This window comes from Convolutriloba macropyga, chromosome 10, assembly GCF_964194025.1.
Source record: "Convolutriloba macropyga chromosome 10, txConMacr16.3, whole genome shotgun sequence".
Taxonomy (NCBI): domain Eukaryota; kingdom Metazoa; phylum Xenacoelomorpha; order Acoela; family Convolutidae; genus Convolutriloba; species Convolutriloba macropyga.
In genome coordinates, this window is record NC_134477.1 from 23,935,871 (window position 1) to 23,962,055 (window position 26,185).

At 36.8% G+C, this 26,185-nt stretch overlaps 1 protein-coding gene across 2 annotated transcripts in view; it reads right to left on the reverse strand.

Moving 5' to 3' along the window:
• LOC142348373 (uncharacterized) overlaps positions 1-23,392 on the reverse strand; it is a 216,132-nt gene extending 192,740 nt beyond the window's left edge. Inside the window, exons 1-5 of one of the 2 annotated variants that reach the window (XM_075399697.1) lie at positions 23,191-23,392; positions 10,675-10,901; positions 4,602-4,795; positions 698-846; positions 440-584 (exon numbers count right to left, since the gene is read on the reverse strand). In XM_075399697.1, coding sequence (XP_075255812.1) covers positions 440-584; positions 698-846; positions 4,602-4,795; positions 10,675-10,780 — 594 coding nt within the window. In that variant the 5' untranslated portion in view covers positions 10,781-10,901; positions 23,191-23,392. Of the gene's footprint in view, positions 1-439; positions 585-697; positions 847-4,601; positions 4,796-10,674; positions 10,902-13,157; positions 13,614-23,190 lie in introns of those variants that run through there. The other variant, XM_075399696.1, reaches the window with a different exon arrangement.
• Between the last annotated feature and the right edge of the window lie 2,793 nt (positions 23,393-26,185).

The window sequence follows — 26,185 nt, forward strand, 5'->3', positions numbered from 1 at the left end:
TCTCGACCAGGGTAGTGGTCGTCTAGAAGAATACTCGACTATTTCTGAGAAATTTATTTTTGCTATGCTTTTTTGAGCCACCTGAGGACCTCCCCAACAAAATTTCGGCGCACACAAGCTTTCTTCTCCAGAAAAAAGTCAAAAATACGTAAGGAGTTTTGCCGCTTTTCTCTAACAAATAAAACTGAAACGTACCAACAATCTAAGTTTAAGAGGATCCAGTTTGAGGTGTCATACCGAGCGCACATTAGTCTGATCAGAGGTCACTTCGGTATGGCACCTCAAACTGGGTACCCCTCTTAAACTCAGATTGTTGGTACGTTTCAGTTTTATTTGTTAGAGAAAAGCGGCAAAACTCCTTCCATATTTTTGTAGTACAAGATCCGATTGCTATTGTCATAGTCAGTTATATTCCTACGATCAATGCACATATTCTCACCTCTGCAGTGCCCTCGAATGTGAAATGGATGTCAACTGTGTGTTCAGTGAATACTCTCAAATGGGATAACTCCACCACACTAGCTGGGTAGCTAGACTCACTTGTGAAGAGCGGAATTTGTGCCAGCACTCCTCCAAAATATTGGCTGAAATATACAACAGATATACACTGATTATTGACACATTTTTGCTTTCGCTTTTATAACTATTGAGATTTTTGTATAAATCTTTAAGTCAAGTGTTCGGTATTGTAACTTACTTGAGTTCGAAGTCATAATGTACTCCTGGTATGTTTGCTCCTATCACCTCAAATTCCCGATCCTCTCTCATTAGATTGTGGACCACTTCTGCAGCAGGAAGCCCCACTCCTTGTTGGTTCAAATGCTCCAAATTTGTAACAGTGAACTCCTTCAGCAAAAACTGAGAACTTCAACTCATTATATGGAATTGATTATGAGAGGTCTTATCCGATTCCTGGTACAAAATTCGGATTTTGGATGGATTTTGGCGCAGAAAACTATTCCAATTTGAGTGAAAATTAATCCTGATTCGCCAGTTTACCACACCGATCAAAAACGGCCAAAATGTGATGGAAAATGACCGTTTTTGATAGGTTTTGAACGTTTTCGACCACTACTTTTAGGAAATGATAGTTTTGGATCGGTTTGGACCGATTTTGACCGGTTGATTGACGAATTGATTGTTCGTGATCGTTTTTTAGAAGGCTGCATGCCTTTTGACCGCTTTTTTAGGATACTGTTGTTCATGATAGTCTGTTTAGGACGATACCGTTTTACGATCTTTTTTGACATTCTTTATGTTTGGTTAATCAGATTTCATCGTATGTAAAGCTCAGCAATCATAAACATCAATTCAGATTATGTAACCTGGCTAAAATGGTTAATTAATGGTTACAACCCATGTGTAACCATTTCTGTGTCTTTTCACAAATCAATTTCAATTGAATGGATCATCATAACTTTCTACTGTTTTGTACGCCAACAAAAATTTGAACCCAGGATGAAGTCCTTGACCCAATACAGGGGTGTTGACCAGACCGAATTGGATCTCAGGGGGGGGGGTTCCAGACCAACCATACACAAGATTTATCTTTCGAAGGTATTAACCTATAGGTATTGACCAAACGGAAGAGACTTTGGCCAAACCAAACAGAGTTAGGCCACCATTGGCCAGACTGAACAGACTCTAGGCCAGACACTTGTCTAGACCTTTGAGCAGTTGGAACAGACAACAGTCCAGGCCATATTTCAAAAGCAGTTTTTGAAAAGCAATAGATGTTACTCTTTAAAACTAGTTTAAATTGAAAATTTTCGGAAACGTCCCAAAGTTTGAGCAAAAATAGAGCAAACTTGAAATATTTTTTTAAACATTTGTATAACAGTTACAAACATATAGATTTCTCATAGTTAAGACGGAGTTAAGAATTGAATCATAGCTCATCTTGTTGCATTGTGAACTTGCGTGTTGAATAACAACTTGGGTTAATCATAGCAAAAAAATCTCAATCATTCCATTACCAAGATTTTTTAAATTAAATAACAATTGCAAGGACTTAGTAGCACTTGAAAACCAGTCATTTTTTCGAAAAAAAATCAACATCCAGGACATGTTTGGTGTTGTTTGAAAGCTAATTTTAATGCATTTTCAACGTGCTTTTTGAAAAACAATAGCCGATTAAATTCTCAATTACGATATAAACCAAAATCAAATTAGGAAACATCAAAAAGTTTAAGCAAAAAGTGAGAACACTTTAAATCATGGTTAAAATGTTGATGGTTTACAGATAAAAACTCATAGCTTCCCCATAGTATAACGATGCTCAACTAATAGACATAACGTCACAACCAAGAATTTTATAAAGTTCTTGCAAAAATGAATCGAAAGAGCTTTGTAGTTATTGAAGACCAGATAATTTTTGCAAAAAGTTGTCAATTGAATAATTCTTGTCCCAATATTTCAATGGCCAATATTGTTTTCAATGAGGCGCATTTGAATTAATTCTCTGCTAAATTGCGTTAATTTTTAATTTAATTTCATTATAATGACAATGTCTCAAAAAATTTTAGCGCATCTTTCACCAGTATTTTTTATACCTTTAACTCAGTGAACAACCGACATTGTGAAATTTCATTTCTAGACTTCTGCAATTTCTTCGCATTTACCGCAATTACTTAAATGGTTTACAATTATTGGTGTTGAAATCTCAGCTCCACACCACAAAAAATGAAAGATTTATGATATCTAATTAATCAAAAATGTATTATCGGTATTTTTCGTTGCTATTATCTAAAGAAAAACAGACGGTTTCACGTGTTTGCTTCATTTGGCAGCTCACGTAGTGTATGTTCAGACAATTGTTCAAGAAGGCCAATCAATTAAGTTCTTTTAGAAGCAAAAATGTTATTTCTTGGTTCCAATAGAGTTTACGCTCTTACTCTATTTGTGGAATTCTAAAATTTTCCCTCTATACCCAAAAGCATAAAGTATATTTTGTCAAAAACAACGGTTTCTTTTGTCGATTTTCTTCATACGACCCGTGCGGGACGAAGTATGCTGATATGCATGGCTCCATATTAGATATGTTAACTGTTAGTTTTTTTATATATAAGGATTGAATTAACAATAAACTTGGTTACCATGACTGGGTTTATGAAACAGCAGATCACCAGTTTAATAAATCAATTTTCAACAGGTCACTTTGGTTTTTCAGATATGAAATATATGTTTCTATTCTCCCCACTTAGATCAGGTAAGAATAAAAACTCATAATTAATTAAATTTAATATATAAATCGTGTTTTCATTTGGAACAGTAAACCCACACAATCGGGTTTTCAACTGGGATAGTGGAGCCCACACTATTTCGTTTGCAATTGGGATACTGAAACCCACTCAATCAAAGGTAATGAGTCATTAAGGAGGCTTCTTTTGCTTGCAGCTGACTGACAGTTCTGCGCTTCTTGCTATCAACATTATAGCGTTTCCTCGCATTAACTGCTGGTATGATCTTAAAATGTTTTCTGAATTTATACGATCTTTGTATAAATATACGACCGGGTATAATTTTCGTATAATTTGTAAGAACCATGTGATTTGTTTTAAATCACAAAATCGTAAATTTAAGGTATGCTTGGTAGGGGAACTCATGGTTGAAATCATTTCTAAGTTCAGTCGATTCTCAGAAAGTTTTCTTGCGATCATCCTTGTGCCCACAAATCACCATGGTGCCCACGCAGTTGAGTATTTGCCTTTTGTTTGTTCCCAGAAACCCTCACAATCGTGTCTTCAAATTTTTGTCATCATCAACCCACACAATCGGTTTTAATCATATATAAACAATTCTGCATTATCAAGCTAATTTCTTACAGTTGGTGCAATTATATCGCCCATTGAACGCTAACTAGTGCCCCTGAAAAGCAATCTAAATCCGATGCAATACTTCAGACTGCTATAATGTGAAAGATAGTGAAAAAGTGACGCTTTGTTTTTAGTTTTTTTTCTAAATTGGGGATGCCAGTTTTCTTGCTCATTTTGATTGAAAAGTACATAAACTAATCATGCTAATGTATTGATGCCCTTGGTATTGTTAAAAAGTGGAACACATCAAGTACATCATTTTAGTTAGTTCATATATTTGTTTACAAAAAAAAAGTTGGTTGTTTTTATTCCACCAACAAATTTTTAACTGCTTGACTGTGCTAATAACGTTATGTGCTCTTAGAGTTTTAATATGACCTCTGGTAAAATACTGAAATCTTATTCCGTCCCCGCACGCGCAACAAAATATTTCAATGATTGTCACGCTTTTGTTAACTTTCTAATGATCATTTCATGTTCAAAGGAAAATTTCTAAGATTGCAGAAAAACGTTAAGTTAGTATGGTCACTGGGATCCTAGCAACCATCTATTACTTGGTTCTTACAAGTGAACCTTTTTGCCAAAATCCGTTTAAGTTGTTAATCCCAGGCAGCGTTGACTTAGATTTGTATAAGTATAAAACTGCCAGCTCATCTTAGTTCGACATTGTTTGATGATTAGCAGTAACGATTTGAACAATTGTCGTTGCTAATAACTTATTATTCTTATGGGCATCTCGCAAAAATCAGAAAATATAGTAAAAACATGCTATATTTTACATATCACCTGATCGGTCATGAAAGTGGTGTGATGATCGTGATCAGGAAGAGTCCATTTACAAGTGATGGAAGTATTGGATGTCTTGTCTCTCTCAACCCACAGTTGCACACACTCACTCACATTCTGATCACCACACCCTCTCACATAGTCAAACTTAGAGTAGTGTCTCCAACCCACTGCAGCAGACTCTGTCCCATTCACTGCAAAATTGCAGCAATCACGATATTATCAGCTTATTTTTGTTATTAGTGAGGGAAAATAAGAGGCTTTAAGCGCATCCGATAACTGGAAATTATCGCAAGTTGATTATGAATGTCAAAAAAAAAACATTTAATTTGAACCTATATTTCCCGTTTGTATTACCCAGGTTTAGGTGCTCGACCCTAGACCGCTCTGGTCAGACCATTTGGGTCGCACACCGGTGGCGTGGTGCGAACCAAAACACATGGTCTGGGAAACGCTTGAGTCGCACGCTCGTTTAAATTAGGAGACTTTTTCAAATTAGGAGACTTTTTTGAAAAATTAGATTTTTTGAAAAAATAGGAGACTTTTTTGAAAGTAAGAACTATACTGTAGACATGCCTATGGTTAGGCAAAAAAAAACACCTTTTCATTTCGATGTGTTACTAAGTTTGAATGTCTTAAAACACTTCTCGCTCTTGGAAATTTCAAACCATTGGGTCCTTCTACCATTCCTTCATGGGCATTGCGAGACGCAGCTACTGAACTAGCTGAGCCGATTTGTTTTCTATTGAATGAATTTATAAAAACAGAAACATTCCCTGCTGAACTCAAAAGAGCCGACATCACTCCACTTTTTTAAAAAGGAGACCTTGATGATCCTCTAAACTATCGACCAATTTCGTTAACACCAGCATTAGCAAAAGTTTTTGAATCTCTTATTAAACAACAAATTGACTAATATGTTCATAAGAATGCCCTGCTTTCTAAAACACAGTTCGGTTTCAGAAAAAAAATTTCTACAACAGATGCGCTCGTTTATTTAACTGAAAAAATACGATGCAACAAAAACGAGAAAAAATTACTGCAGCAGCATTTCTAGATCTATCAAAAGCTTTTGACTCCATTAATCACAAGCTCATGATTCAAAAGCTTTCCATTCTTGGATTTTCGATACCAGCTCAAAATCTAATTACGAGCTATCTTTCAAACAGAACACAAAGAGTCATAATTAATAATGTTAAATCAGGGTGGATTGAAGTGGCTCTAGGAGTTCCGCAAGGAACAGTCTTAGGTCCTCTCTTGTTCAATCTATGTGTTAACGATCTTAGCAACTTTTTGTCATGTGAAACAATACAATACGCAGATGACACAGTCCTATTAAGCTCTCATGATGAAGTTCTCAAAGACAAAGACGAGCTTGAGAAGGCCATAGAAAAATGCATACAATTTTTTAAATTACATCACCTCAAAATCAATCCGGATAAAACAGAGTTTATTATTTTTGGTAGCTCTAATCCTCAAGACGAAACGACCTTGAAAGTTGGAGAAAAATTAATAAGTTCGAAAGCGGAAATCAAATATCTTGGTATTTATATTGACAAAGACCTCAAATATCAAAAACAAGTGAAAATTATTTTGTCAAAAATGGCCCAGGGCATTAAATCCATATATGCACTCAGGAACATAATTCCCACTGTATACAAAAAAAAAATAATTTTGAACTCTTTTGTTCTCAGTCATGTTCAATATTCTTCTGTATTATTTGCAACTATCAATCAAAATCTCATAACAACACTGGAAAAGCAGTTGAATTGGGCCATCAAAGCTTGTTTTCAGAGACAAAAGTTTGACTCATCCTCAGATCTTAAAATGAACCTTGGTTTACTACCTATTTCGCTGTTTTTTGATTACAGGGCAGCCACTTACTGTCATAGCATCACGAAAAAAAAGATGCCTGCTTTCTCAAGCTCAGCTTTGAAATTACCAACCGAAAGTTTTTATATACACGAGCCAACTCATAAAATTTTTACCCAGACCATTTCAAAATGCAATTTGCATGAAAAGGTTATTATTAGGAGAGGTATTCTTTCTGCAGCACAATTCTTTCCCAAGAAATTATTTGTCAATGTCATACAGTCTTGCAAAGAAGAAATATAAGCAGTTTTTTCTTGATGAATACAAGAAGGTCCCGATGAAAACCCAACATGGTTCAATTACTTGGAAACATTTTAAGTTCATTTAAATTTCTTTCTGTTTTGTATTTATTTTATGTTACTGTTGCCCCTCCCCGCCAATACAAGTGACTTCTCTATTCGGTTGATTTTTTATTCATTATAAATTATTAGTTTTCTCTCTTGTAGTTATCAATATTATACACTACCTATCTTTGTAAATTTTACTATGACTGAAACATTTACAGATATTTGGAAAAATACAGTGTTCATTTTTTTTACTACGGTCTGATCAGAGGGCAAAGTCTGGAAAATGGTCTGGACAATGGTCGCACTACGGTCTGATCAGAGGGCAAAATCGCACTATGGTCTGATGATAGGTCGCACGAAAGTCTGACTTATACATGTACATCTACATCAATAAAAATACTCACAAAGTTATATATATATATATATATATATATATATATATCAATAAGTATATCAAAATATCAATAAGTATATATATATATATATATATATATATATATATATATATATATATGAGTGATCGAAGTGCTATACTTTATAGCGCAGATTTTAAAAAGCTGCAGAAGATGTGACATATCTTGGAGGTTGATTCAAAAAAATTAAGAACAAACGTTTATTACTGACGAACACAAAAAATATATACATATAATGACCTCTATTATCCTGAAGTTTAAATTTTACCGATGATAACTGCTACTTCAACAGTTCAAAAGTGTCAATTGGGGTACCACCATTGCGCGACACAGGTTGGTCTGCACCCCCCCCCCCCCCCAGTTTGCACATCAATTCTGTCTGGTACCCCTAGTGTTCGACTCAAATTCTCTGGGTCGCACTATGGTCGCACCATTTCTTGGGTCGCACTATGGTCTGATGGTCGCACTACGGTCTGATCAGAGTACTTTGGGTCGCACGATGGTCTGACCAGAGGTCTTTTGGGTCGCACTATGGTCGCACGATTTCTTGGGTCGCACTTCGGTCTGAAAAGAGACCGAAAGTCTGTAAAATGATCTGATCAGAGCGGTCAAGGGTCAAGCACCTAAACCTGGGTAGCTAGCTCAGCACGACTAAACATATTCTTCAACTTTTAAAAGAGATGAATCGAATGGAGACTACTTGATTATGCATATATATACAATTGCGACCAAACAACCCATGCCTATGTAGAGACTTATTAAAAGACAATGCTCGATCAAAATGTATTATGAAAAAAGACCATCTTCATTTCAGCGATCAAAAGACGTTAGCTGGACTTTAAGTCATTCTTGACTTTAGCTCGACTCACATTCTCATCAAAAGACTTCAACTGGACCCCAAGTTTTCTCAAAAGGCTTTAGCTCGACCAAAAATGTTACAAAAAGTTTTGTCTCAACCAAAAGTTAGGGCTGGACTTAAGCTCAAACCAATCTTCACAACAAAGACTTTAGCTAGACCCAAAAAAGGTTTTCCATGGTCCAGCTAATGTCTTTCAGTATCTAATTACAGTCAAGAAGTGTCTCTTAATGGGTCCACCATTTGTGTTTTCATAACCAACAAATTTGGTTATGAAAAGTCGGTTATGATTTTTAAAACTGTATTTTCAAAATCAATCAAAGTCGAGAAAAGTCTTTTGATGGGTCCATAATTAGTCTTTTTCATAGGCCTGTTTTTTTGCCTTTAAAGTTTTACGTGCAACTCTTGTTCATTTTTGCTGAAAATGTAGTCACCACGCATGCTACTTCTTTTTTACGATGTTCATGAACCAAAAATCCTTCAAAAACCTGCATTGTTTTTTGAAAAAAAAAGATAGTGCATAATTCTGGATGGGAACACAAAAGTTTTTAACGCCACATTTTTTTCATAGCTAATGAGAACAGGACAGTCACACTAAAACTACCCGGTTTCATTTAACCAATTAATGTGGTAATAAACTCCAGATGCCATAATAATTTATCTTAAGAGTTGACAAAATTTTCAGTCTTTGGGCAGTTATGCAACTGTTTCTAAGGAAGACTGCGCTCGTGCAAAGTTGTTCAGTCTTGCTCCGGTTCTGCTTTTGTATGCACAGAAGCAGAAAAAATATACAAATTGGCAAAAACAGACTGATGAAAAGACTAATGGTTGACCAATGAAAAGACCTAAACTCGACTTTGTTGGTTTTGAAATGACTAACTATGGACCCATGAAAAAACTTATTATTTGAAGAAAGAACATCGGCGAAAAAGGCGAGCTGTTTCCTGAGAATAGCATGGTCAACAGCATGAAGTTTTTTTTACGGACAGGGTCATTTCGGCAACGAGCGGAAACATTGCAGATATTGAGAATGAACCCAATTTGCTCATTTCTTGTTCCATCGTGCAATAAAATCTTGCATCTATCGCTCCTGTTTCTTCAACACAACCTCACTACTCATATACTCTTGATCTACAAAACATAGCCAAGTTGAGGCTAGAACCAACCTCACTGTGACTAAACTAAAAAAAACAGTAATCGATCAATGTACGAAATACCGTACCTCTTTTAACAAACACCGCACCTCAAATAACTACCAAAGCAAGCCAGAAATTGTAATCAAAACTCTTATCCATAAAATTGCAAACAAAACTGCTTTAAAAAGACGCACGTGAGCGGAAAAAAATGCCCGGCTACCGAAATTTGTTCGCACCCCAATTTCTCGCTCTCTTGAAAGCACTGGTATAAGCCAAACCACTCTATTTTCACTCCTTCAAAATTCACTCAAACAAAATTGATTAAATAAAACACAGTCGGAAGAATTCCGGAAACAACTCGAAGTCGTATCCCCTGAAAAATATGAATTTTCAAATGGCTAATCTCTATAAAGAACACATCAATGCAACAATCTGAAATCCAAACAAATAATCTAACCGAAAAATATCAGCCAAGCCTTAATGAGCTCACAAACGTCTCTAATCTCGAATTTCATTGAAGGAGACAAATTGCAGCAAAAGAAACTTGCATCCTTTGTAGTTAACAAAGCCTGCATGCATGCATTTTTCATTAATTTACCAATAAATTCATTAAAACGATATACTGGGGCAAAAATTGCAGAATTAGATTAAAACATCAATTGTTTTTTCCAGAACGTCAAAAAGTTATCAAAACAAGGGTATCAAACTTTTTCACACCTACATTTCTCGCTCTCTTTTAAAAGACGGTATGTACAAAATAACCACCCTCTCTTTTCTCCGCTCTTCGGGGTTGATCACAGGACTAGCTTTTTCAAATTTTATTTACTCCATAAACTTCTTGTTTCTTTACTTGCTAACTTATCAAAACAGGAAACAATAACGCCTCTTCGAATAGTAAAAAAGGACTTCTCATTTGCTCCTCTTCGAGTCGTAAAAAATACAGCGCTGAGATACAATTCAAATGCTTTGAATAGTAGAAAAACACCAAGAGAAGGCCGATAAAAACTAAGAGCCCCAGCTATCGTTTTGCGGCCATTAATTAGAAAAAATGAACGTGACATTAAATACTTTTCATGAGAAATTTTTTATTGATTTTGATTGGCTGAGTTTATAACATCTCTAGACACTTCCAACGTCAATCGTGAGCATCAAACAATTTTCTTACCCTTAGCCTGTGTGAACAGCCCAATGCGCGTTTTGCTGCGACAAAAATTTTTCAATCCTGATATGAAGAGACAAGCCTGAGACAAGCCATTACAAATTGTTATACCATTAAAAATTTGATTCATTTCTTTTCATTCTGTTCAAATTTTGGTTGAGAGGGAAACGAAAAATTACAAATAATTGGTTTGCCATCATTTAGTTGAACAAAAGATCGGCGAAAACATCAAGATTGGCAATAATAAATAATCAGCAAACATTTGAATAGATCAAGATAAACCAAGATTATTTAATAATGGAGACCATGCAGATTGCAATATATTGTTAAAAAAATTTAATTGACATTACCTGTGGACATATTAAGTAGTCTGTAGTCAGTGATGATGAGTTCACATGTTGTGAAGTGTGAGTTGTGATTGTATGACTTGCACCACTCTCTCCTCATACATTGCATCCCACATCTCTTCTCACTCCCACTCTCTCCACCAATCAAAGTCTCTCCAATCAGATCAACCAGAACACGACTGTCAATCTCGTCCAATGGGGACTCCAGTTGCAGGAAGCAATATCCCAGTCTAGAAAACAACCCGAAAACATTAGCAGTTTGTTTTAGAAAATACCTCATCTGAATTACGTGGAACAATATGCAAATAATGAAATAATGGCCCGGACTGAACTTCAAGTCCTATTCAAAACTGATTCAGTGAAATGTCAAGTCCCGGATCAGCACTGCAACAGAGCTCTGATTGTGTCACTTTTTAGACATGACACGTCTTAAATCAAGTGTTCAGTCTTCAAAAGTCTTGAGTCAAGTCTTGGCCATGACTTGGGAACTCTTGGGACAATTTTAATTCTTGATTTGTTTTTTTTGCTAGCGAAAAAAGAAGGCCGGACCTTGCAGTGGCCTGCCTATAAAACTCTTCAAAGTAAATAAAGAAGCACAAGACAACACAAGCACTTCCACAAATATCACTTGGTAGAGAAAAAAATTCTAATAACGCCCATAGATGCCGGTCATGGCCACTCTTTTCTGCCCATTGAAAAAAATGAATATATGGGACATTTGAAATTGGTATGTGCTCAATTGGGAACTAGCTTGGCCAGATTAGCAAATATCTCGTAAAAAATTTTCCCCAAAATTTGCTAATTTTTAAATGTATTAATTATAAATTCTTCTTAAAACTCAAACTTGCCAAACTGCTCAATAATCAAGACTTGTCGAGTCCTGGTCAAGACTTGACTCAAGTCTTGTCAAATCTTCGTCAACACTTGACTCAAGTCCTCAACAAGTCCTGACATGTCTTCACAAATCTTAAGACTTGGGATTAGACGTGATCAGTACTGATTTGCCAATTCAAGACGTGTACTTCGTTGGAGAGGTACTGATCAGGACTTGAAATTCGTTCAGGGGGTCAGGATATAAATGAATCAATGATCGAAAATTGATCTGAGACGTATACTGAGACGTAGTTGACATCCCGAGCTCCTATTTGAACCAATCTTGTTTGTGATCCAACCTTGTGACCCGGTGTCTAAAAACTTTTTGATTTTCATTCATTAATTGATCTAATTTTTTTAAAAGTTTATTTTGTAGATGGTGCAAAAACTGACTGTCATCTTTGATCCAAAACCTGTCTTGAGAAAATAAGTATCAGAAATTGTGTTAAACCATTTAATGCAACAATTAAATCGATCGAAGAAATCCGATGCTTCTCTTACATTTTTTTGATTGCTCACACATTTTTACCATCTATGACAGATCTACAGGTCAAAGATTGGCCAGATTATGCAATATTACCAACACCGGAATCAAGTATACTGGACTATTTGAAGCGAAAAAGTGGAAACAAAAAAATGAAGATTTAGAACTCTAGGGTTTCCTGGGGATTAAGATTAAGAATCTTGTTCCGAAATACCATATTTATGATTAGAATTACCGGGTCATTAATTTCTTCCGGGACTGTGTATTCAACGACCCGGAATGACACCCCCAGACGACGTTTTGTCGAGTCATATTTCTACCACCTCACCCCGGGAAACTTCCAGACGTTCAAAAAGATCTGTTGTTGCCTTTTCACTTGTGTAAAAACAATAGATTGCAGAAACTTTGGACACTGAAACTTATGCCCGTAGTCTCATAATTCATCGCAAAAATAAGTCCCGCTGAGAAATTCAGGAATGATAAAGTGAAAAATTTTGATGGGGCACAAAATTACTTGAAGGACTTAAAACAACTTCTACGAGATATGGAAAAATTTCCAGCTGTATGGTATACTGAAGAAGTTGCTTGGGCAGTTCAACGCTCGGTAATCCCCAGAAGCACCTGGGACTTCCTGAAAAAAGCGTCAAGAAAACTATGTTCGCTTTCTTGTACAATCGTGGTCTAAAAAGTTAAACTCCATCCACCACTTTTATTTTTTCGTGCAGAACAGACACTAAAGGCAAGCCATCTGATAGAACCCTGGACAACCAATCCTTTTCAGACAATCCTGGGAATCTAGAAAATTTGACGCTGAACCCTTTCATAAGAGGGGAGTTAAAACGAAAATACCAGTCATCGCACAATTCGCAGGTTAGTAAAGTTTGAACAAAAGTTTGCGCAACTGCCCAATGTTACGCAAATTTGATATCAAAACGGTTGTGCAATGAATGCTTGCCTCGATGGAATCAGCCCAACTCAATGAGCAAGTTTGAATTAAAGGTTAAGAGATCTGGATACCAAACTGGACTCATGAAAGCAGTGTTACCAGACGTAATTGGTGTGTTGAGAAAAATATTATATAAACCTAAATTTTGGGTTGCCAATAGTTTGTATATTTCAATGTCCTTACCTGAAAATTGTACCTAGAATGCAGATTATTGCTCCAACAGAAACTTTCATATCAGAAGACCAATTCATTTCCAATGGAAAAATGTTTATTGCGCTCTCCAGGTCGAGGCAGGCTAAAATAATCAATTTGTTGGTGATCACCGCATGATCAGTGGATGAATAATTAAAATGATTTTGTTTTGAAACATTCCCCCCATGGGTCACCCCCGGTCAGTATGAAATAATGCTTCGCGTTGCATTCTTAGCTTCCGGTGAGCGTTGCATCACAATTAATGGCTCTGAAATTTGACAGCAGCTCAAAAATTTATAAGATTTTCATCTTGAAAACAGAACTTTCAGATGATATCGTTTGAAGCCAGTCCCTTTATTGCTCTTTTTAGCAGCTGCTTGTTCAAATTGTGTAAATTTTAAAAAAAAAACACATGTTTTGGAGCCAACTTGGTTGCCAAGGAATTCGCGATTGAAACGCTGCTCAATTTTTTATGAGGCATCTCATTTGTTTGAATTCTTAAGTTCAGGATATAATTTAATTAAATGAAACGTCGTTCTACATCCTTCCGGAAACCAACACTATGAGCAGCTGCGATTCAAAAATCTAAGCACTTTCCTATCCAAATGACGCAAAATAGCAGAACTCTGGGAAACATTTGCTCGTCTGATTTAGAAAAAAGCTTAAAGAGAGCAGTCATATTGCAAACCAAAAAATGTAACATAACCTGGACTTAATTTAAACATATATTTGGCAGCCTCACGTTTGGATACCCAGGCCTAGACCTCGACTTATGATAAGACTTTAAAAGTCTAGTAGGGGGGGGGGGCAATATTGACTATAATTACACGGTCGAGGTTCCTAGTTAAAGTCGAGCTAATATCTTTTCATGGGTCGAGCTAAAGTCTTTTCATAACGAAGAAAGTCCAGCTAAGGTCTTTTCATGGGTCCAGCATTAGTCTTTTAATAACCAGCAAAGTCGAGTTAAGGTCTTTTCATGGGTCCACCATTAGTCTTTTCATGAGTCTGTTTTTTTTCAAAATTCAAATTTTTTTATTTGTGTTTCCTGCTTCTGTACAGACAGAAGCAGAACCGGAGCAAGACTAAATAGTTTTGCACCAGAGCAGTCCAACTTAAGAATCAGTTGGAAATCTGCCAAAAGCCTTAAGAATTATGTCAAATCTTAAGATAAATAGTTATTCAGATCGAGTATATTACCACATTACTTGATTCAATGAAACCAGCTAGCTTAAGAGTATTGATCCTAGTCCCATTAGCCTTGAAAAAATTTTGGCGCTATTCAGTTTGTTTTCCTTCCCCAAATTATGAGCTATCTTTTTAAAAAAATAATGCAGGTTTTTGAGGTATTTTTCGTTCTTTTGAATCGTAAAAGGTGCATGATCATATATGCTGACTACGTTATATGCAATATTGCACGCAAAACGTTAATGGCTGAAAAACAGACCTATGAAAAGACTAATGATGGACCCATGAAAAGACTAATGATGGACCCATGAAAAGACTTTAACTCGACTTTGTTTGCAAACATTGTGTCGAGCTTAAGTCCAGCACAACCTTTGGGTCAAGCCAAAGTCTTTTGTAAAATTTTGGGTCCAGCTAAAGTCTTTTGCAAAAAATCTGAGTCGAGCTAAAGTCCAGAATGCCTTAAAGTCCAGCTAAAGTCTTTTCATAGCTCAAATGAGTCCAGTATGGTCTTTTCATAGCACATTTTTGTCGAGCATTGTCTTTTCATGAGTCGAGGTCTAGACCTGGGTAACAATTGTTATCTAAACTCGAGGCCGCTAAATATACTTTTTCACATACATAATTCACAAAAAAACAAAAATTCAACAGTTTAAAGTGTTGACTTTCTTTGTTTTTTTGTGAATTATTTATAATAATGAATTATATTCAGATCAGAAATAACAATGATCTATTGGATAAAGAATTACAAACAACTATGCTTCGGGCAATCGTTTCTAATCAAAGAGAGCACCAAAAAAAGTATTGCTACGTCTCCATGTGGTGTCCATTCAGCTGCAAATTTACTGTAGAATTTTGTACTTTGCTTAGGCTGACTAGCTGGGGAGCGACTAGCGCCCAAAACTCTAACAAATTGAAAGGGGTGTTTTGATGGCGATCGGACCTCTCTAGGACGGTTATTTTGTCCCCACACTACTCTTGTCGGCTGTAAGAAACTCTAATTGGAATAATGAATTGATTCGAGTAATCAAATAACATCAAATGAATAAACAAGAAATGTAAAAGATCACAAAATCAAATCAAAAGCAACCAGAGTTTTTACTATAAAAGATGGTTCACAACTTTATCCAAATTCACAACTACAGAGCTTCAATTCTCTCAATTCTACAAGCTCTCAATCCAGCCGCTTGATCTAACTGTGGTTCTCTGGTGTTCTAAAGCGTTCTGATTTCCAATCGCGCAAACCGGTGTTCTGAATTTATCAAGTCAATTTAACTCCCTCAACAATGTTTTTGTTACCACAACTTCTCTTCAGGTCAACTCCTAAGCTGCAGCTGTGTTATGGTACTGTTTTGTTAATATTGTGGTTCTACTCCTTAGTAACTTATCAAGCAACAACGTACAAGAATGATCAAATAAAAGAATCTGTTCACTGCTCATTATGGACCATATTATTCTCTTCTTACGTAAAGTTTGTTATGACTTCAAATGAACAATTGAATGACCTGAACGCCTTCTTTATACATTGCTGACTTCTACTCAAGCTATTCAAACTAAAACAAAGTACTATCAGACTTACGACGCTACCAATTAATCAATCGGTCAAACTCAGAGCTTCGGATTTGTTCCAGCTCATTTCAGACTATAACTATGAAATAGTTTCCCAGCCCCCTTCTCCAAAAATTATAGTATCACAATGAAACTTGGCATATTATATCTATACATCACCCTCTAAAACCTTGCGGAACTAAAGTTAGGAAAATGAAAAGCGAACTATGCACTTTGTCTCATCTCAATGGTACCACTGCCGCTCTAGAAGTCGAAAATCAGATTTTCCGATTTCTACACTCCTCCCTTCTACACTATTATTCTCCCGAATGATTGCTAAAACTGGTATTTGACCTAAATCTTAACCAACCTTAATCTTAAAGATGTTCGGCTTGTCTTGTTGATACATATATTTTGCCCTATCAGTAGATTTTGCTTCATACATACCTCACTTTGTCTTTTAATTCGATAACACATCACAACAGACTTATTCCCTTGAACTAGACCTAGTAGACCAATTTGGGAACCATCCCTAACTACAAATGGGTATTAAAAGAACATCAACGTATTACTCTAGAACAATTATCAAATTTACAGCATACGAATTCAAATGAACAATTATGGCTAAAACTACTAGAAGGATTACGCAAAATAAAAACTTGTCTCTGTTTATAGATACAACACATATAACAACTAATAAAGATGCAACTCAATACCACTCTCTGGTAACGTCTTATCTACACAATAACTGGTAAGTTGAACCATCAAAAATTTTCATCAAATACCCCGACCATCTCAGCAAACATTCTCCTTCAAACAATTTAGTAACTACCAATCCAATTAAATTAGTTCAACTCACCTATCTATTACTATTTCAAGTTTAGTCATACGCAACCAGCATGTTCTACCTAATATTTACAAACCAAGTTTCTGTGTTTATCCACTGATACTCCGTGCACCCCCTACCAGCTACAGTTTGGATAACAATATCAAACAATTATTTCTCCACATAAACAAACGTGACACCATTAAACAATATTTTGGACTAACTTTAGCACTTTAACAACCAATGATTAGGCACAGAAACTAATTTGAAACAAGATAAGATACTAAAATAAGACGAAGCTATCATGCTGAAGATTATGAAACCGACTGAACTTTCTCAAGATCTTTCTTCCTTCCATGCTTGAATGGATGGCCTCCCATCTCCTCACTTGAACGCCACCTCGCATCTGGGGGTCTCCTCCTCCGGCACCATCTCCTCATCAGCTTCAGCCTACTCCATCTCTCCTACCGACTTGTCTGAATCCACATTGTCCCTCGTGACATCGAGTCTCCACAAACGTTGAAACAGAATCCTCTCTGGCAGAACTCCTCCCTTCTGCTGCGGACATCGCCCATCCATCCCATCATCGCAAAATGCAATTCGCAAACTAACTGATACTCCGTCCTGCTGTTGTCGACTACCTCACTTGCGCTACCAACATATGGGTACCATACAATAGGCATTCCATGGACTTCCTCGCTCCTGCTTCCAAAGTCGTTTGAATACTCCAAAGAAAAGTGATAACCTTTCTTTCGAGGGCCTTGGCCTTGACTAACACAGTTATATTCCGCTCCCAATCGAAACCACAGGTCGTCAGAGTCTCTTTCAACCATCCACACATTGTTCTGCCTTGTCTCTCCCTCAACGATTCTCTGCAATTCCTCTGTTCCCTCGACTCCTGTATTCAAGTGGGGGTCCGCATATCTGTCCTCCACTCTATCTGAAGTCATGTCATTAGTAGCTTCTGGCTGTTCCAAGGAACCTCCAGCTTCACTGCCAAGAGTGGACCGAAAGTCGAAATCTCCGATTGTGATCACACACAACACACCGGTTGCCAAGTCTGTATGTGCCTCCTCTAAATCTGTATCATCGGTCGATTCGTCAGTGCTACAAAATGCCTTGCCCCTACCTAGTTCAACTTGCTTTCTGATTATCTCATTCAACTTCTCATACTTCCTCAAGTACCTCTTTGTACAGCTTCCACCAAAACTCCCACTTCGCAGTTTACTGAACTTCAAACATCTTTCTCTTCCTGATGACGTTTTTAGCAGAGGGGTTTTCTTGATCGCTAAAACTACTCCGTGACCCACTTCAATATTCAACTCTAACCGAAGCTTCCGATTACTACTTCCCAAACTGCTTCATTGTTTGAGCTCACATTCACATCCCTGCATATTTTCACTGCTACGCTGAGGAAAGTTAGACGTGTTCATCGCACTCTCTGGAACTGATGGACATTTTTCAGACCTTGAAACGTAAGTCTTAAACACTTGCTTGAGCTTCTTCAAACTTGGTTTTTGGCCCAACTCGTTTGTTTCTATCAATGAACACCCTAAAATTTGGTCCTGCTTATTCCGGTTATTCGGTTTTACTGCTAGGATCTTTGAATCATTGGCTCTTTCCAGCTTCCAAAAACTCTTCATGATACCAATAATTAGAACAAGCAAGAATTCTAACCAACTCAAAATGCTTCCAACCAATGTCCTGAAAACCGACAAATGGTCGCAAGGCTCTACACCCCTTGGCCTATCCGTGACATCACTGCTTCCGCCTTCTCCAACATGAAATTGACTAATAGTCTTTACTACTTCATTATAGCCATGAAAGTTGTCTGTCAAGATAACAGACGACGCCAATGCTGTTTCAACTCGAGGGCAAACCGATGTATCCTCCCACATCACAACAGTATCACAAGCTCTGCATAGTACTTGGACATTTCCTTCAAATGAACTGTTTCAAACTCGTTTAAAACTGTAGTGCTCTCCTCGCTTGAAACAACTAACGCAGCTTTTTCAGCTTCCAATTCCTTCCTGATTGCTGTTGCCTTATGTTCAAACACTCCTTGAAAAGTTCCCATTCTCGCCATCGATAGCAATTGAGGCCGGTTCTGTAATTCGTTATTGGTCCTCTGCGTAAGTTCCCCTGCTGATTTGCAGTGGTCAAGATTGCAGACCCGATGAGCTTTCTCTTTTGTTGGCTTCGGCACCGTGAAAACCTCAGCTGTCTCCCAAGACACAACTCCTTCGTCAGCTCTTGAAATCACCTCGTGTTGCTCTTCTTCTTTAATTGAAGTGCCATTGTCAAACACCTCTTCCAAGACAGCAGTTGTTTTGCTTGTTCCGCTCAATTCAAAAACTCTTGCTGTATCCCAGTACAGACATGCTTCGTAACCCCTCGAAATTAATTGAGACCTATCTTCACCATGTTCTTCTCGGATTTTGTGGACTGCGACTCTGCTACTTTCAAAATGGACAATTGCACGTGTACTAGTCTCCAAAAACTCAAGTCCTTGAACTTTAGGATCCACCATTGGATTAATAATTGCGCGTAGTTTTGGCCGTTTCCCTTTTAAGTCACCCGGGTTGTCACTCCACTCAACCTGTCTAGAATATACTCCAATCCTATTTGTTTGCAAGTCTGTAGAGTGCAGGAACCAGGATTAAAGCTTTCTCGACGAACGGCATCTTTACTTTTCTCTCTGATTTCATTTTTGTTTCGAAAAGACTCTTCTTCATCTCTACCAGATACACAACCCCTTCTCTCAACTATGCATGGGACTTCTTCAACAACACTGCTAATCTCTTCAGTCAAATTAGCTTCAAGATTGTCCTCAGCTAGGCATTCCGCAAAAATTCTCTGAATGGACTCTATCATATCAATTTCACCGCCTCCTACTAGAGACGAAAGCTCAGGTGCCAAGAGATCTAAGCAATCGCTATTCTTCTCTTGATTACATCCAGCCAGCTCATTCTTTCCAGAGGGAAACTCAACTTCCTCATCATCACTGCTCTCATAGTTGGAGTCACTAATGGGGAGATTGTCATCACCTCCATCGTTTGCTGATGAACGGTCTACATAGTACTCGAATCCCTCAGGTGTGATTACTTTCTCCAACTTCGACAGGAATTTTTCCGTACTCTCCTCCTGTAGTCTTCTCTGATCCTTGCTCTTTATATGAAACTGCCTCAGTGTCTCCCGGCGTAGCCATTCCTTTTTTTTTAAATTGTGACCGTAATTCTCTATCCACCAATTCTTTTTCTTCATCAAACATTTTGCATTCTTCAACTTCATTTCCTCGACACGCTCCTTCGTCAAAATTTTCAAGTGACTCCTTTCCAAACTTTTTAGAAGCAATAATTGTCTCAAGCCATTCGTTAGGGATAACAATTATTTCCTGTCCATTTCTTTGATCGTATCGATACTTAATATCTACTTGCTCTTCCCTGTTTACTTCTCCCAACATACTCAAGCCTAATCGTTCAGCTTGCTCCTCATCCAGTTGCAGCAAATCTACCACGTTCTGGAAGTTCCTCACCGCTTCATCTTGGTTATTGCATCTTGTTCCCACTAAATCCGGACCAACTTCACTAAGCTCAAAATTTTCCTCTGAGTTTTCGTTTAAAGAGTTTTTTATCCTGCATTTTAATCGATCATTCTCACTCTCCAATTTTTCTTCCATTACAACCATTACAATTCTTCCCCTAATATTACTAATGTTTGTACCATAACAGTTTTCCTGCCTACTTGTAGTTAGCCTCTTCTCAATGATGTCAAAGTATTGTCCTAAAGACATTACCACTTCACCGGTTTCCGACAACCAGAATCTGAAAGGCAAATCCAAAACCGCTTGCAACGCCCATCCTCTCAGTAGATAAAGCATTGACCCCATAGCTTGATCCTCACTCATTTGTAACACTTCTACAGCGTCAAGGTAGTACAATTTCCAGTCCTCCCACTTCGAAAACCTTTCCGACGGAAAATACTCTACAAACGGGAACGCAATCCAATCCATATTTGCTTACAATTATGTATCTCTTTTTTTCTCTACTTATTCGTGGTGTCCCTCTGCTCTAAATCTTTCTACTCTGTCTAACAGTTCTCTCCGTCTGAGAAGATCCCTTAGCCTCTCACTTCTGCTAAGCCCCGTTCCACCACTATTATCAGTAATTACTGTTCCTCTAACCTGACTTAACCTGCTTTGCCACCCTACCCCAAAGTCCTGCTGCTGTAGAACCACCACTGGCCTACTTTGCGAACTTCCTCTTGCTCTCTCCCTCAGAGTCAAACTCTCTAACTCGAGTTCCTCCAATATGAAAAGAAAACAAGAACCGCGTGGAAAATCTCTCTCTCTCTCAACTCTACTCTAATTTACTCTACTCTACTCTACTCTACTCTCAAATCTACAACCCACAACTGTCACTTGCCAAATACCAGCTTACCAACTTCCTGTTTCAAGCTCTCTGAACTGGCCTTTTTTCCTCAAGAACATCCAATTACTAACAATGACAGTTTTGAATAACTTGCTCTCACTTAGATTTTCTCTCTTTAGACTACCTCTAACTCTCTTTTCGCAACTCTGTCTTTACCTTGCCTGACAAATCTCTTGTTCTCGGCCAAGGCCCTGTAGCAACCTTCACTAAAAAAGCCGATACTCTACACAAACTCAGCCTCACGCAACTTACGCTCTTGACTAAGTCAAAACACACTCTCAATCTTCTAGTATCAAGGAAAGCTAAATGTTAACAATACCCACAGTCGAACTCCAACTCAACTGAAAACTGCTCTGCACACTCGCACTTTCTCTTTCTCTCTCTCTCTCTCTCCGTCAAGACCTGACTTGATTATGTCCACGGCTTTCTCTCTCTTCTTCACTCGTTGTCGCACAAGTCGATTCTCCTTCACTCTCTTGTTGTTCACACTTGCAAAGTCCAACGTCCAACTACAAACCACCACAGCCTCCAACTCACTCCAACCGTCGAGAAGTTTTGAGATAGCCCACCCAGGAGCGCCACTGTAGAATTTTGTACTTTGCTTAGGCTGCCTAGCTGGGGACCGACTAGCGCCCAAAACTCTAACAAATTGAATGGGGTGTTTTGATGGCTCTCGGACCTCTATCGGACGGTTATTTTGTCCCCACACTACTCTTGTTGGCTGTAAGAAACTCTAATTGGAATAATGAATTGATTCGATTAATCAAATAACATCAAATGAATAAACAAGAAATGTAAAAGATCACAAAATCAAATCAAAAGCAACTAGAGTTTCTATTATAAAAGATGGTTCACAACTTTATCCAAATTCACAACTACAGAGCTTCAGTTCTTTCAATTCTACAAGCTCTCAATCCAGCCGCTTGATCTAACTGTGGTTCTCTGGTGCTCTAAAGCGTTCTGATTTCCAATCGCGCAAACCGGTGTTCTGAATTTATCAAGTCAATTTAACTCCCTCAACAATGTTTTTGTTACCACAACTTCTCTTCAGGTCAACTCCTAAGCTGCAGCTGTGTTATGGTACTGTTTTGTTAATATTGTGGTTCTACTCCTTAGTAACTTATCAAGCAACAACGTACAAGAATGATCAAATAAGAGAATCTGTTCACTGCTCATTATGGACCACATTATTCTTTTCTTACGTAAAGTTTGTTATGACTTCAAATGAACAATTGAATGACCTGAACGCCTTCTTTATACATTGCTGACTTCTACTCAAGCTATTCAGACTAAAACAAAGTACTATCAGACTTACGACGCTACCAATTAATCAATCGGTCAAACTCAGAGCTTCAGAGTTGTTCCAGCTCATTTCAGACTATAACTATGAAATAGTTTCTCAGCCCCCTTCTCCAAAAATTATAGTATCACAATGACACTTGGCATATTATATCCATACATCACCCTCTAAAACCTTGCGGAACTAAAGTTAGGAAAATGAAAAGCGAACTATGCACTTTGTCTCATCTCAATGGTACCACTGCCGCTCTAGAAGTCGAAAATCAGATTTTCCGAATTCTACATTTACATCATTTTCGGAGATATTATAATGGATACTAGTAATTCCTGTTATTACGGGCTAATTCCTGTTCAAATGTTCACATACAAACGTACACAGTTTGCTATTTTGCTTGAATTTTTCTGTCGCAAAAAAGAACTTAACCAGGGTTCAATTCTACAATCTTGTGAGCATCACATTTTAATTAAAAGATATTCCAAAAAGTTCAATGATAAAGAAAAACTCATTAAACAATTTTGTGAGAAATTTTGCCCATTGATCCTTCATACCAATGTAAAACAAAATGAGATCAGTATTTTTGCTTACAATTTGGCCGAATTGTAACCAAAAATTGGTATTTACGTTTGGGAAAACTTTCCTTTTTCTTATGTTCAATCGTGAGTTGACATAGAAATTAATGTAAAATAAAGGCTAGCAAGATTGGATGATTTGATTTTATCGAAACGAAATTAAACTTACTATGTAAACACTGTGTTAAGTGAGATTGGTTAAGTATTTACGCTCTTCCATGTTGTTGCCCCAGCATGTACTGCAAACCCCCTCCCTTCGCCTTTTCATTTGCACCCCTTAACCTGAGAACACAAAGGGACATTCCATTTTTCATTATAAAATTAAAATTCTTCTTGTAAAGTATTTATAATGCATAAATTGTAATTAATTTATTATTTATAATTTATAATGCACACCAATACCAGCAATACCAGCCAGCAAAATTCGCTAAATTGTACAGCTTCTGAATGCCAACTTTTTGAGCCATGTGTCATAAAAAATTTGTTACATCAGTCAAACATCCAAAGGCATCCGAAAGCTGAGAAATCCCCAGTGACTGTGGAATTTTTATCGTGTAAGACCTGACAAATTTCTGACAAAACCATCTTGATAATACCCTGTAAGGGGATGCATCTTCTTATAAGACGTTTATCAGATCTTATACGATAAAAATTCCTCTTATAAGATCTTACACGATAAAAATTCCTCTTATAAGATCTTACACGATAAAAATTCCTCTTATAAGATCTTACACGATAAAAATTCCTCTTATAAGATCTTACACGATAAAAATTCCTCTTATAAGATCTTACACGATAGAAATTCCTCTTATAAGATCTTATACGATAAGAATTCCTCTTATAAGATCTTACACGATAAAAATTCCTCTTATAAGATCTTACACGATAAAAATTCCTCTTATAAGATCTTACACGATAGAAATTCCTCTTATAAGATCTTATACGATAAGAATTCCTCTTATAAGATCTTACACGATAAAAATTTTCTCTTATATAAATTCCTAAAGTATGGTATATTCTTCATATTGAAGACAATTCAAAGTTGCTCGCAAGCAGTAGCCGAAAAGCTACAGCATGCAACACTTAAGTGTCAGAGCAGCAAAGAGAAAAATATCTTATACTGTCTTGTAAGACTTAAAAGATATTGTAAAAAAGATTATTTGAGTGGCAGGGGGCTTTCTCCGAAGCGGTGATTATCAAACTAGGCTGAAAAATTTTTTTCAAAGACCATAACTATCTTGGACTGCTAAGTTTATCCATAGTAACCAGGTAAGACTCACACTAAAACTTGGTTAGCTGACGGATTCTTTTTTTTACTTTCATAGACCTTGACTACGTTATACGATTATAACGAAAAAATCAAAACATAAAAATTCCGTCCTATCAGATCTTACACGATAAAAATTCTGGTAAGGGGAATGTTTATCTTATAAGATGTTTTATCAGATCTTACACGATAAAATTTCCTCTTAACAGAATTTTTATCGTGTAAGTTCTGCTAAGAGGAATTTTTATCGTGTAAGATCTGATAAGATCTTACACGATAAAAAATTCTTTGTCAGCATCTTATCAGATCTTACACGATAAAAATTCCACAATCACTGGGGATTGCATAATTAAGCAAACCTTGTCGTTCAACTTTCCAGAAAAAAAACAAAATTAAAATTTTGCAGAACAAACCGAGTTTATAGTAAAACCACATATGCATAAACGTATACTTTTAACCAAGTTCTACTAAGACTACTTTTTAACAAGCTTTCCACTTTTCTACGAATTGGCTCACTTTTTTCAGATTCAAAGTGAAGCTAGGAGAAAACGCCATTAACAATGCCTTATCAAATAAAACAACAAAAGTCTCATTCAGTTTATGAATATTATTTATTTGACATGAGAAAGCATCATTTACTTTGATGTTGACGTCAACAAAAAAAGTTGTTTTTAACAAACTAATTTTTAATGACAGCATCCATGCTATAATACTGAAATCTTTGTTTGCTACTTTGGTGGTGCAAAGTTGAATCAGTTGGGGAGCACTTTCTGGGGGCTGCGAAGTCTCATGTGACTCACAGGAGTCTTCACAAGCCCTAGAAAGTGCGCCCAATTACTGGTTAATACAAACCCCTGAACCGGGCATAAATGACCGAATTGTGCAAGTGAATTTCACATGCAGTCCTTGTACAATCGTTCTGTGGAATACACTTACGTTCGCTAACTTGACTTGGATTAAAATTTTTTGAGGAATAATTTTTTGAGGGAATTAGATTGGAATCTTTCCCACTTTCGTTTTTAAAAAAAGGGGAGTTCTGGTAATTGAATACACGAACTTCCCTTATTTTTAAAAAGTTATTTCGGGTTTTGGATAAATTTTTGTTCAGTTTTTACTTAGAGTTTGAAACAAAAGATTAAATGAGAAACAATTAACACAAAAAAACATTAAAAAAAGTTCAATTTCAGTTTTTAATTTCACAAAGTGCCCCTCGAAAAATTAATTTTACAAATTTCCCACCAAACTAGCTTGCAGAGATTTTTTTGGAGATTTGTTTACAAAAATTAGATTATTTCGGAAACATTTTGTCGATTCCGACGTAAATAAAAACAAAAAATTAAAAAAACGAAACATTCAGGCCAAAAAGTTGATGGGTCACCGCTGATTTCGTAGCTTATGGTTTGATTTTGTAACTTTTGATTTTGTAGCTCTGGTTTGTTCAACGGTTTTGTAATTGGAATCGTGTGCTGTGTGCAATAGTGTAACAAGACGAGAATGCCATGTAAATAGACACGGGTGCGTAGAATATTCGACAGAAACTAGTTTGAAATTGAAAATCGGAAGAGAAAAAGAAAAAGTAAAAATTTATAACTTTAATTTTAATTAAAGTTTTTATCATTTTTGTGCGAATCGATTCTGTTTCCATTATACAAATATGTTAGGTGACCAAAACTTGCTCCTACTCCAAAATTCGCTGCATTTTGATTTGATCGCGAAACTGATTTTGAATTAATTTTGGTTGAAATGAGAATTGATCGTTTTTGATTACATATTTTAACCTCAACAATGGGAGAGGGGATATTTGTGCATTTAATCCTTGATTAAACATGTAAGTGCGTTCCACGCAATATTGCTTTGAATAGAGAACTTTAGAATAAGAAAGGTTCCCCGGAAAGCA